Source organism: Tursiops truncatus, chromosome 20, assembly GCF_011762595.2.
Source record: "Tursiops truncatus isolate mTurTru1 chromosome 20, mTurTru1.mat.Y, whole genome shotgun sequence".
Taxonomy (NCBI): Eukaryota; Metazoa; Chordata; class Mammalia; order Artiodactyla; family Delphinidae; genus Tursiops; species Tursiops truncatus.
In genome coordinates this window covers 36,453,863-36,466,608 of record NC_047053.1, presented here as the reverse complement: position 1 = coordinate 36,466,608, position 12,746 = coordinate 36,453,863, and the positions used below count along the sequence as shown (strand labels likewise).

The following is a 12,746-nucleotide window of genomic DNA, read 5'->3' as shown; positions in this document are numbered from 1 at the left end:
GCCAATTACATTTAATTTTTTTCTGAAATGTAGCACTCCATGATAAGTAATTTGTCATAACCAGACACTATGCTAAGCACTTTGCATAGAGTATATTATATAATCTTCAAATAACTAAGGAGTAGGTAATGATTTTAATTTTACAAGTATGACAATGAAGGCTCAGAGAGTTGAATAACCATATATGCCTGATTATAAGATTCCTACTCTCCCATTTAAAATATTTTTTAAAAAGCTTTTTAATCAAGGTTAAGTTTAATTTTATTGTTTATACATGATGTAGGAAAGTGTCTACTTATAATGCTCAGTTTACATGTATACATTTTAAATTATAAATATGTTAATATAAACTGTTATTGATACATTAGTATTAAATTAATATGAACATTAATTTAGAAATATTACCTTTTCTTCTCTACTTCAATGAAGTATATTTATTCAGACTTTTCATATGTATTTTAGTATTAATGGCTTTCCACACTTTGAACAATCTAATTGTTCCAGAGCAAATATTATCTTCTAAGGTATTTGAGATAGATCCCTTTTTGAATCACTGTATTATGTTCTAATTGGAAAATTTCTCTCTAGCCATAAATCCCCATTCATATAACATTAGTAAAGGTTTTTTTTTTTAATATTTATTTATTTATTTGGTTGCACTGGCTCTTAGTTGTGGCAGGCAGTCTCCTTACTTGTGACATGCATGTTGGGATCTAGTTCCCTGACCAGGGATCAAACCCAGGCCCCCAGCATTGGGAGCGTGGAGTCTTATCCACCTGCGCCAACTTATTCCCTGCACCACCAGGGAAGTCCCAGGGTTTTTTTATTAATGTATTTTGTATGGATGGTATTGATGATCTCTATGATATAATCACTTAGTCTGTTGCTTTTTAAAGTGGTCTATTTGTGCTGCTAATATTTACTAAACCTACTATGGTCCAGAAACCATTCTAGCATTGGAGGTAGAATTGTGGACAAAACCAAGAATCAACATTCCAGATACATATATTCAATCTGGAAAGAAAGACAGTAACAAATATGTGGTGTAAAGTAGTGATAAGTACTCAGAAATCACATAAGAGGATATAGAGTGAAGATTGTTGTTTAAGGTGATAGAACAGATTTCTAAAGAAGTGATTTGAGCAGAGACCTGAATGACACAAAATGTGTAGGTAACTGGATAAAGAATTTTCCATGAAGTTGCAGAAACTCTGAGGTTGGAGAATGCTTACAATCTTTGAGGAACAACAGTGAGGCACTAGCAGCAAAATATGAGTTCTAGTCATTGCTCCATATCTTCAATGACATTTTGTTATGTTTCATGTGTACAACATTATATTTCTACTTCTGTATACCATACAGTGTGCTCACCACCAAAAATTTCATTTCTGTTCATCACTATACAGTTGATCTCCTTTACCCATTTTGCCCTCTCCTGGGCACCCTCCACCCCCAGTAACCACTACTGTGTTCTCTGTATCTGCATGTTTGTTTTTGTTTGATTTAGTTTGTTCATTTATTTTGCTTTTTTAAAATTAATTTTGTTTTATATTCCACATATCAGTAATATCATACGGTATTTGTCTTTCTCTATCTGACTTATTTTACTTAGCATAATAACCTCAAGGTTCATCCGTGTTGTGGCAGATGGCAAGAGTTCATCTTTTTATGGCCGAGTAATATTCCATTGTGTATATATCCCACATCTTTATCCATTTATCTGTTGATGGGTGCTTAGGTTGTTTCCATATCTTGGCTATTGTAAATGAGGTTGTGATGAACATAGGGGTGCATATATCTTTTTGAATTAGTGTTTTCTTATTCTTTGGATAAATACCCAGAAGTGGGATAGCTGGATCGTATGGTAATTCTATCCATTCATTCATTCATTCATTCATTCATTTATTTATGGCTGTGTTGGGTCTTCACTGCTGCACACGGGCTTTCTCTAGTTGTGGTGAGTGGGGGCTACTCTGTGTTGCGGTGCGTGGGCTTCTCATTGCAGTGGCTTCTCTTGTTGCAGAGCTCAGTAGTTGTGGTACTCGGGCTCAGTAGTTGTGGCACACAGGCTCAGTTGCTCTGCGGCAGGTGGGATCTTCCCAGACCGGGGCTCAAACCCGTGTCCCCTGCATTGGCAGACGGATTCTTAAACCACTGCGCCACCAGGGGGAAGTCCCGGTAATTCTATTCTTAAATTTTTGAGGAATCTCCATACTGTCTTCCATAGTGGCTACACCAGTTCACGTTCCCACCAACAGTTTATGAGAGTTCCCTTTTCCCCAGATCCTTGCCAACACTTGTTATTTCTTGTCTTTTTGATAATAGCCAGTCTAACAGGCATGAGGGGATATCTCATTGTGGTTTTGATTTGCATTTCCCTAAAAATTAGTGATGTTAAACATCTTTTCATGTGCCTGTTGGCCATTTATATGTCTTCTTTGGAAAAAGTGTCTATTTAGCTCCTCTGTCCATTTTAAAATCAGGGTTTTTTTTGTTGTTGGTTGTATGTGTTGTTTATATATTTTGGAGATTAACCCCTTTTCAAATACATCATTTGCAAATATCTTCTCCCATTTGGTAGGTTGTCTTTTTGTTTTATTGATGGTTTCCTTTGCTGTGCAGAAGCCTTTTAGTTTGATGTAATCCCATTTGTTTATTTTTGCTTTTGTTTCCCTTGCCAGAGGAAGCATATCTAGAAAGACATTGTATTGGTAAGACCAATGTGGAAGATTCTGCCCGTGTTTGGCCTCTCCCATTGCGGAGCACAGGCTCCAGACATGCAGGCTCAAAGGCCATGGCTCACGGGCCCAGCCGCTCCGCGGCATGTGGGATCTTCCCGGACCGGGGCACGAACCCGTGTCCCCTGCATTGGCAGGCGGACTCTCAACCACTGCGCCACCAGGGAAGCCCTGGGGTTGTCTGTCTTTTTACTGAGTTGTAGAAGTTTTTATGTGTATTCTGGATACAAGTGTTTTGTCATATATACAAAGTAAAATATTTTCTCCTGGTCTGTGGTTTGCCTGTGCATTTTCTTAATAGTGTCTTTTGATAATTACAAGTTAAAAAAATTTTTTTTACATATATATATTCTTTTCCATTATGGTTTATCACAGGATATTGAATATAGTTCCCTGTGCCGTACAGTATGATATTAACGAAATTTGATCTATCAATTTTTTAATTTTATGGTGAGTGCTTTTTTTGGTCCTCTCCAAGAAATAATTGCCCATCTTAAGCAGACTTAGCTTTTCATTCTGAATATTTGGACTCTGTTAGAGGCTTAGATCTCACTGATTACTCTAGCTGCTGTGTGAAGACAAGATTATAAGGCAGCAAAAGTGGAAACAGACCAGTTAACAATTTATTGACCGGGGACATATTAATACGTCTTTTGTTAGCCGATACAATTAACATCACCGTGAGACATTGTTAGAGCTTAAAATTGATCAAGGGTTCATTATACAACTTATGATTGTCGTTATCATTCACATTTTGCTCCATTAGGTTTTTGTTCCACCTTGTGTATATTATAAATGCAAGTTTATTACCATAAAGTTTTCAAAAATGATGCATTGTGAAATTTTGAGTGAAGAATATTTCAGTGAATTTTATCCAGATACTTTCACTGATTGTCTGAGCAACGTATATACTAGTGTTTCAGAAGATGATAGTTCTTCAGAACATAGTTCTGATTCAGACGAATGTGAATATTAGACCAACAAAAAGACAAAACACCTCAGTGATTGATTCTGATATGGAAAGTGAAAATGAAACCCATGATGCTGGAGAATGATCCTTTTCTTCGGCAGAAGAGTGGGTTGAAGACAACATTTCACAAAAATTAGAAGACTTTACAGGTGTGTCAGGTGTAACTTTTTTTTTAAATAAATAAATTTACTTATTTATTTATATTTTGGGCTGCGTTGGGTCTTTGTTGCTGTGTGCAGGCTTTCTCTGGTTGCAGCGAGCAGGGGCTACTGTTCATTGCTGTGTGCGGGCTTCTCATTGCAGTGGCTTCTCTTGTTGCGGAGCATGGGCTATAGGCGTGCAGTCTTCAGTAGTTGTGGCATGTGGGCTCAGTAGTTACACGAGCTCTAGAGCGCAGGCTCAGTAGTTGTGGCACACGGGCTTAGTTGCTCTGCGGCATGTGGGATCTTCCCGGACCAGGGCTTGAACTCGTGTCCCCTGCATTGGCATACGGATTCTTAACCACTGCGCCACCAGGAAAGCCCAGGTTTAACTATTGAATGTAATAACCCGCAAAATGTTAGTGAAATAATTTTTGGTAACGACTTTTTTGAGTTGGTCACGTCTCAAACAAACTTGTATCATCAGCAGAATGAAAAATCATATAAAAAGTATGATGAGGCTTTAAAATGTTCTGATGTAACCAATAGTGACATGAAGAAGTTTCTTGGATTAATAACTTTGATGGGACAAATAAGAAAGTCACACTGGAAGGAACATTGGTCGACTGATACCTTACTTGAAACACCTATCTTTCCAAAGATTATGACGAGAAGAAGGTTCCAACAAATAATGACATTTCTTCACTTTAATGATAACTCAGGAACTCCACTTCCTACAGACAGAATTTCAAAAGTTAAACCTCTTTTGGTTTATTTTCTACCAAAAATGTTTAATAAGTTTTAAAAATATTTATCTATTTATTTATTTATTTATCTATTATCTATTTATGTGGGCTGCGCCGGGTCTTAGTTGCGGCATGCAAACTCTCGGTTGCAGCATGCATGTGGGATTTAGTTCCCCAACCAGGGATTGAACCTGGGCCCCCTGGATTTGGAGCATAGAGTCTTACTCAGTGGACCACCAAGGAAATCCCTCTACCAAAATTTCAATCAATCTATATAACCAGACAAGAGCTGTCACTTGTGGAGGCAGTGATAAAGTAGAGAGGATGACTCAGATTCAAAACCTGTAACCCCAGAAAACTTACAAAATACAGAATTTTGGTCAGGATGGTTGGTGAAAGTGAAACTGGATATATGTGCAACCTTGAGATTTACATGGATGAAGGAAAGAAACTATAAGAAACAATATTATCGGTCCTACAACGTTATCTTGGTTCGTGGCACCATATTTACCAAGACGGTTATTACAACAGTGTGTCCACATCTGAAATATTGTTGAAAATAAAACCAGAGTTTGTGGGACTATAAGAGAGAATCGTGATCTACCAAACCAATTAAAGGAGAAATCTAAATATCTGCAGAGGGGAGAAATGACATTCTTACGGAAGGGAGAAGTGACTCTTCTTATATGGAAAGACAGAGACTGGTCCCCATGGTGACAACTATTCATGACGCATCCATAGCCTCTCCATAGCATGGATCCATAACATCTACAGGAAGGAAGACAGGACTGGCCATCAGATAACTAAGCCCACTTACATACTAGAGCAGCTGTCCCCAACCTTTTTAGCACCAGGGACTGGTTTTGTGGAAGACAGTTTTTCCACGGATGGCGGGGGGATGGTTTAGGTGGTAATGCGAGCGATGGGGAGCGGCAGATGAAGCTTTGCTTGCTCTCCTGCCGCTCACCTAACTGCTCTGCGGCCCAGTTCCTGACAGGCCACGGACCACTACCGGTCCGTGGCCTGGGGGTTGGGGACCCCTGTATTAGAGTATAATAAATATATGAAAGGAGTTGATCAGTCTGATCAATATCTGGCAAACTTCAGTATCTTCCAGAAAACTTGAAAATGGTATAAGAAAGTAAGTTTCTATTTGAGTAATTGAGGTTTATTCAGTGCATTTAAAATTTTACTGTAACCTTAATGCATAGAATAAAATGACTTACAAGCAATTTTTCTTAGCAGTAGCTAGAGAATGGGTAACTGGACATTCTGGTAAGTGTAGTGGTAGTCCCGAACCTGGTCCTTCTTGTGGTGTTTCACAAAGATCCACCTTGTCGACTCTCAGGTAAAATAAAAGAATATATGCTAGAGGAAATAATATACACAGGACTAAAAAAAAAATGCTGCCAGAAAGCGTAGTGTGCTCTTAGGGGAAAGCGTAGTGAAACACGGTATATTTGTGACAGATGTTCTGTTCCCCTGCACAGAGGTGCCTGCTGTACTGCATATCACACTCTAACAAAATATTAGAATGCTTTAGTAAGACATGTACAAAGTTTCAAATAAGTACATTACGTGCAAAAAAAGTTGTTGGTATTTACTCAAACTTGGGTGTTTCAATATTCCCTTATGTAACAAATTGCCGGCCACAGTTTCTGCAAAAATCCCCTGGTCAGCAATGTTAAGAGGCTATTGTAGTGGTCGAGGAGAGAAAATAATGGTACTCTGGACTGGGCTGTAGTGGTGGAGACACTGAAAAGTCTGGGATTAAGGGTGTTGAATTTGCTTGTTGGATGTATGATATAAGAGACAGACAGACATGGAAGGGAGGCAGTTAGGATCATTTCGTATTTTTGACTTGAGCCACTGGATAAATGGTGGTGTCATATGCAAAATATACAAAACTACAACTGACTGAGGTTATTTCAAACTCTAATGTACATTTGCCAAGTAGTATGTTGTCCAATATAAAGTAATTGGAAGAGTATCCCATAATACAGTAGACATTTAAAGAATTCAAATATATGGCTACTCCCTTTTTACTAAGAGAATTTTACTCCTTTTTTGGTACACATGTATAGTTGATATGTACATTTGGAAGCATATTTTGTAGAATGTAACCTAACAATAGACAGTGCTTGCTTATTTCAATTTAAAAACTGCTATTCTTTTGTTTTTCTAGCTTCATTTCTTACCATTTTGAAGCTTTTTTGTGCATCTATAAAAACAAGTTAGCTTTAGTAAACTTTTATGGAGATGGTCTTTGATCATAGTACCTCAGAGGTATCATAATCCTACTTCATATATTAGTTAGAAAGGTACATTCTTAAGCCTTGAAGTGCTTCTTAGCTTCCCTATAGGCAAAGTAAGATTCTATTCTTGGGAATCAAGTTAGAGCAAATCTCAGATTTTTGCCAGCAAAAGTCATTGTTTCAGTAGAGATTTCATTAATATTGTATATATATACCAAGTCTTGAGTTTCTGTTCAAATTTAGGAGCTAGCTTATGATAGCAGAAAGAATTTTGGCAACAGGAATAGGAAGAGAACTGAGTTCTAGTCCAACTCTGTGACCTTAGGTGAATCATTAACTTTATATGCCTCATTTTCTTCATCTGTAAAATGAGGAATAATTGATTAAAGTTCTTTTAAAAACTGAAATTATAGTTTCTTATTGGTTTTGTAAAGATTTTGGCTTTATAAAGACATGTTTGAACCATCGTATTAGAAACATTGGAGGGATTTCCCTTGTGGTCCAGTGGGTAAGACTCCATGCTCTCAGTGCAGGGGCCCCGGGTTTGATCCCTGGTCAGGGAACTAGATCCCGCATGCATGCCACAACTAAGAGTCTGCATGCTGCAACTAAAAGTTTGCATGCTGCAACTAAGAAGTCCACATGCCACAACTAAGAATCTGCATGCCGCAACTAAGAATTCCGTACGCGGCAACTAAGATTCCGCACGCCTTAACTAAAAGATCCTGCATGCCGCAACTAAGACCCAGCGCAACCTAAATAAATAAATAAATATTTAAAAAAAAAAGAAACATTGGACATTTAATCTTTGGCTGACTCATTTGAAAAAAAAAGTGAATTGTGGGCATCTTGCCTGGTTCATAGAATGTTACTAAATTTGAATCACTGTTACCCATATCAAACTTAAGCCTGTGGCTGGTAAGGCTACCTCTCTTTTAATAATAGCTTATTGAGATATAATTCACACACCATACAGTTCAATTCAGTGGTTTTTAATATATTCATAGAGTTGTGCAATCATCGTCAGAATCAATTAGAGCATTTTCTTCCCCTTTTTTTAAAAAAAAATTTATTTATTTATTTGGCTGCGTCGGGTCTTAATTGCGGCATGTGGGCTCTTCGTTGCGGCATGCGAGCTTCTCTCTAGTTGTGGCACGGGGGCTTCTCTCTAGCTGTGGTGTGCAGGCTCCAGAGTGCATGTGCTCTGTAGTTGTGGTGCGTGGACTCTGTATTTTGCGGCATGCAGGCTCTCTAGTTGAGGTGCACTGGCTCAGCGGTTTCAGTGCGCGGGCTTAGTTGCCCCGCGGCATGTGGGATCTTAGTTCCCGACCAGGGATTGAACCTGCGTCCCTGCATTGGAAGGTGGATTCTCAACCACTGGACCACCAGGGTAGTCCCTTAGAACATTTTCATCATCGCAAAAAGAAAGTACCCATGAGCAGTCACTTCCCATTTCTGCATGACCTTCCAGCCCTAGGCAACAGCTAGTCTACTTTCTGTCTCTATGGATTTGCCTAATCTGGACATTTCATATAAACATGTGGCCTTTTGTGTCTGGTTTCTTTCACTCAGCATAATATTTTCAAGGCATATCCATTTTGTAGCATATATCAGCGCTTCGTTTCTTTTTGTTGTAGCATAATATTCCATTGTATATCACGTTTTTTCTGTCCATCAATTGTTGGACATTTGGGTTGTTCCTACTTTTTGGCTACTAAGATCTCATTTGTGTATAAATTTTTGTATGGACATATGTATTCATTTCTCTTGGATATATACCTAAGAGTGGGATTTCTGGGTTATATGGTAACTCTGTATTTAATCTTTTGAGGAACTGCCAGACTGTTTCCCATAGCATTTGTTTTTGTTTGTTTTTTTGGCTGCACAGGGTCTTTGTCGCTGCACTTGGGCTTTCTCTAGTTGCAGCGAGTGGGGACTACTCTTCATTGCAGTGTGCGGACTTCTCCTTGCTGTGGCTTCTCTTGTTGTGGAGCACCACGGGCTCTAGGCCCGCGGGCTCCGTAGTTGTGGCTCACGGGCTTAGTTGCTCCGTGGCACATGGGATCTTCCCGGACCAGGGATCAAACCCCGTGTCCCCTGCATTGACAGGTGGATTCTTAACTACTGTGCCACCAGGGAAGTCCATCCCATAGCATTTGGAAACATTTTTACATTCCTATCAGCAATGTATGAGGGTTCCAAATTCTCTACATCCTCCCTTAAACCTTATTATTGTCTATCTTTTTGGTTATAGTCATCCTAGTAGGTGTTAAGTGGTATCTCATTGTGGGGTTTTTTTTTTTTTTTCCCATTGTGGTTTTGATTTGCATTTCCCTGATGGTTAAAGATGTTGAACATCTTTTCAAGTGCTTATTAAGGCTGCCTCTTTGGGCAGTTTTTCTTTCGGAATGGGGATATGATGTGGTTGGGAGTTGATCTACTTAGCTCTTTTCCTAAAGTGTCAACTAAGCATTCTGAAGTATCAGTTAAATAAGCAGACTCTTCTCACTCCTGGTAGGGAATAAATCAAAGTCTAAATTTAATCCACACACCTGTTTTCACCTTCCTTATTTCTGTAAAATGTAACAAAGAATTTCACTGGAAATATGATTTATATCTTGTTGGAATTGTTACCTATGTTTGGGTGGGGGACAGAACTTTTACTGATGTATCTTTAACACTGAAATCTTAGCAATCTGCTCAGTATTTCAAATGTTCATGAGTAAGACTGCAACGTATAAAGCAGTATCATAGTCACACAAAGATGAGAATGAAGCGTGTCTGGGAATCTGGTAGAAAACCTTTTCATATTTATAGCAGCCCTATTTCCCTTATATCATAAAAGTTTTGTGAATTAATATAGGATGTGTAATTGTTTCTAAGGAGCATATTTAACTTAGGTTACATAGCCTAAAATAGGTTACTTTGAAATGATACTCTTGTTAATAGAAACTTAATTTATTAAATTAAGAATATTTAGTTTTAGTAGAGATTTTGCTCTTGAAAATGTTACTTGCTGCCATCTGGATTTGATCTTATCAGTCCAGTCAGATTTGTGAAGTAATTTTTTTTTTCCATTCCAGAAATACATGCTACAGGATTTAACTATCAGAATGAAGATGAAAAAGTCACCTTGTCTTTTCCTAGTACTCTCCAACCAGGTAGGAGAAATGGCTTTTGTAAAATCCTGTTATGAATAGTGACATCTTCTTCCAGAAAAATTTATCATATGCCCTTTTTTTTTTTAACTCATTGTTTTAAGGAGATTAAGTATTAAGACAGAGCTTTAGACAGAGTCAGGTGCACTTCAACTTTTGGGCCACCAGAAAAAATAAAAAAACATAGAACATAATGCATTGTTTTCACCTTTTCGGTTTTTAAAAAATATATCTACCTAGCTCCATCTTCTACTAATTGAATCCAAATCTCTGAGATGAATGTCCCACAGATGATTCTGAGATACAACCAGAGATTAGGGAGCTATTATGCTAGTGAGGGCATGGATGAAAAGATTCGTTGGTATGTTACTATATGTTCTATATAAAAGCACAAAGAAACTAGATGTTCTGAGCTTAATATAATGGAAGAAATCATATACAAATCAATTGGTAAAGCACTAAGACTTCGAGTAGTGAGCAAATGAAAAGCCACAGATAATTTGTATGCAAGAAAATGCAAATAAATAATAAACATGTGAAAAGATATTTGCCCTCCTAGTAATGAGCAATATTAAAACAACAGCTACTGATATGTCAGTTTTTGCCTGTCATATAAGCTGAAGTAAAAAAACGATTCTCAATGATGTGACTGCCTCATATTACTGGTAAGAATGTAAATCCATGTAATTTATTTGGAAAGCGGACTGGCAGTATGTATTAAGAGCCTAAACATGTTCATGTCTTTGACCCAGCAATTCTGGTAATAGGAATATATCCTAAAGAAAAATCATAAATACAGGAGACACTTTATGCCTAGAAATGTCTATTGAGACGTTACCTAAGGTAGTAAAAAATTAGAATTAATACATTTGTCCAACACTAAGGGAATAATTAAGCTAATTATGACATACATGTATGGTGGAATATATATAGCAATTAAAAGTAAGGTTTGTGAATTCTTAACACTCTAAAGTACTTATTATAATGTAAAATTGAAAAGCAGAATACAAAATTACATATACAAGGTGATGAATCAGATCTCTAAAATGGTACAAATGAAATTATATGTCTGGTTGTTGACATAATTGACGATTTTTCTTCTTATTCATACCTTTCTCTGGTTTCCATAATTTCTATATTGAGAATATATTCCCTTAATATAAAAGTATTTTAAGAAAAATTTTAAATTGGAGAAATTTTGTCTTTTATTTTGATACTCTTAAAGACCTTTCATTTTGTCTTTTTCTAACTAAGATTATTTTTGTGTGAAATTATTATAAAAACAAATGCTTGCCATGAACATGTATTAAAAGATACTGAAGAATATAACCTGAAAATTGAGATTCCCTCTCTCTGACCCCTTCTACTTCCATTGTCTACTAATCCTTCCAGAAATATTCTATTTCTTTCTAGAAATATTCCATAAGTGTGTATGTACCTTTTAACCCACAGATGGGATCACAAATGTCAGTGGCTTGCAACAAATATTTCTTGTTTACACATGGCCCTGAGGACTGCTGATCATCTGCAGCCATATTGCCAACTTTACTGAGCACCACTAAGCTCACAAGTCTGCTCATTCTAGGCTCTGTAGTGAGTAGCTACTATCTGCAGCATGCTCTTCTCTTACATGGCAGAAGGCAGAAGCTCAGAGATGGGGACAGAGCCAAACCACAAAGACACATTTAAAGCTTCTGCGTGGATGGTGATGTCCATTCACATTTCATTGGCCAAAGCAAATAGCATGGCCAAGCGCAAAGTCACAACAATTACCAGACATTTGATAAAACTTCTAATATGAAACATAAAGCAAAAAGCAAAACAATAAGTATAATAGAAATATAGGAACTTGGAAGAAACAAAGACAAATGAAAAGAAAGCCTCAAAAAACCCAAACAGATTAATATCCTTAGAAGTATTATTAATATTACATTCATTAAATAAGGACAGTATGGAATAGAGTAAGAAAACTTTTGGAAATTATAATACATTAGAAGTAAAAAACCAAAATAAGTTGCAGAAGATGAAATAGAGGCATCTTCCAATTAGGAAAATTGGAAGACCAATCTAGCAGGACTGGATGTCCATCTAGTGAAAGAGAGGACAGAGAAGATGGTAAGGGGAAATGATGAAAGACACAAAACATGAACATTTCTCTGAACGGATGGGGCATGAGCCTTAGGTTTGAAAAAAATACACTACTGAGAGGGACTGACTCAAATGTAAAAAGTCTCACATCAGAGGAAATTTTAGAACTTTCAGGGGTAAAGTGAGACTCTCAAAGAGTTTCTACCCGAGGTGAGGGACTTGGGAGGAAGGAAGGAAGACTGACAGATTGCCTTCAAATTTCAGGAATCAGAATAGCAGTAGATTTTACCATCAGGAACAGTGGAAACTAGACTCTAGTATGGCCGTTCCTTCAAAATTATGAGTGAATCTGATTTTCAATCTAGAATTCTGTGCTTAGCCCAACTGTGAAGTTAAAGAGAATAAAATATTTTCAGATTTGGAAGGTTACAGAAAATTTAATTCTTTGTAAAAGATGTAGGAGTGGAGAAGTAGTTTAGCTACACTTCACTTTTTACTGTTTTTTTTTTTAATGTATTTATTTTTATTATTTATTTTATTTTTGGCTGTGTTGGGTCTTCGTTGCTGCACGCAGGCTTTCTCTAGGGGCGGCGAGCAAGGGCTACTCTTTTTTTTTTTTTTTTTTTTTCGAGGACTACCCTTCGTTGCGGT

General features: G+C 37.3%; 1 protein-coding gene across 5 annotated transcripts in view; it reads left to right on the top strand.

The window, feature by feature from the left end:
* The window catches only part of NPEPPS (aminopeptidase puromycin sensitive), a 97,321-nt gene that overhangs the window by 45,992 nt on the left and 38,583 nt on the right, over nucleotides 1–12,746 (top strand). For all 5 annotated transcript variants that reach the window (XR_004524014.2, XR_012328652.1, XM_033848308.2 and 2 more), the window contains one exon: nucleotides 9,933–10,010. Coding sequence is in view for 3 of the 5 variants with exons in the window: in XM_033848308.2 (XP_033704199.1) it covers nucleotides 9,933–10,010 (78 nt within the window). In the remaining 2 variants the exon portion in view is untranslated. The remainder of the gene's footprint in view (nucleotides 1–9,932; nucleotides 10,011–12,746) is intronic.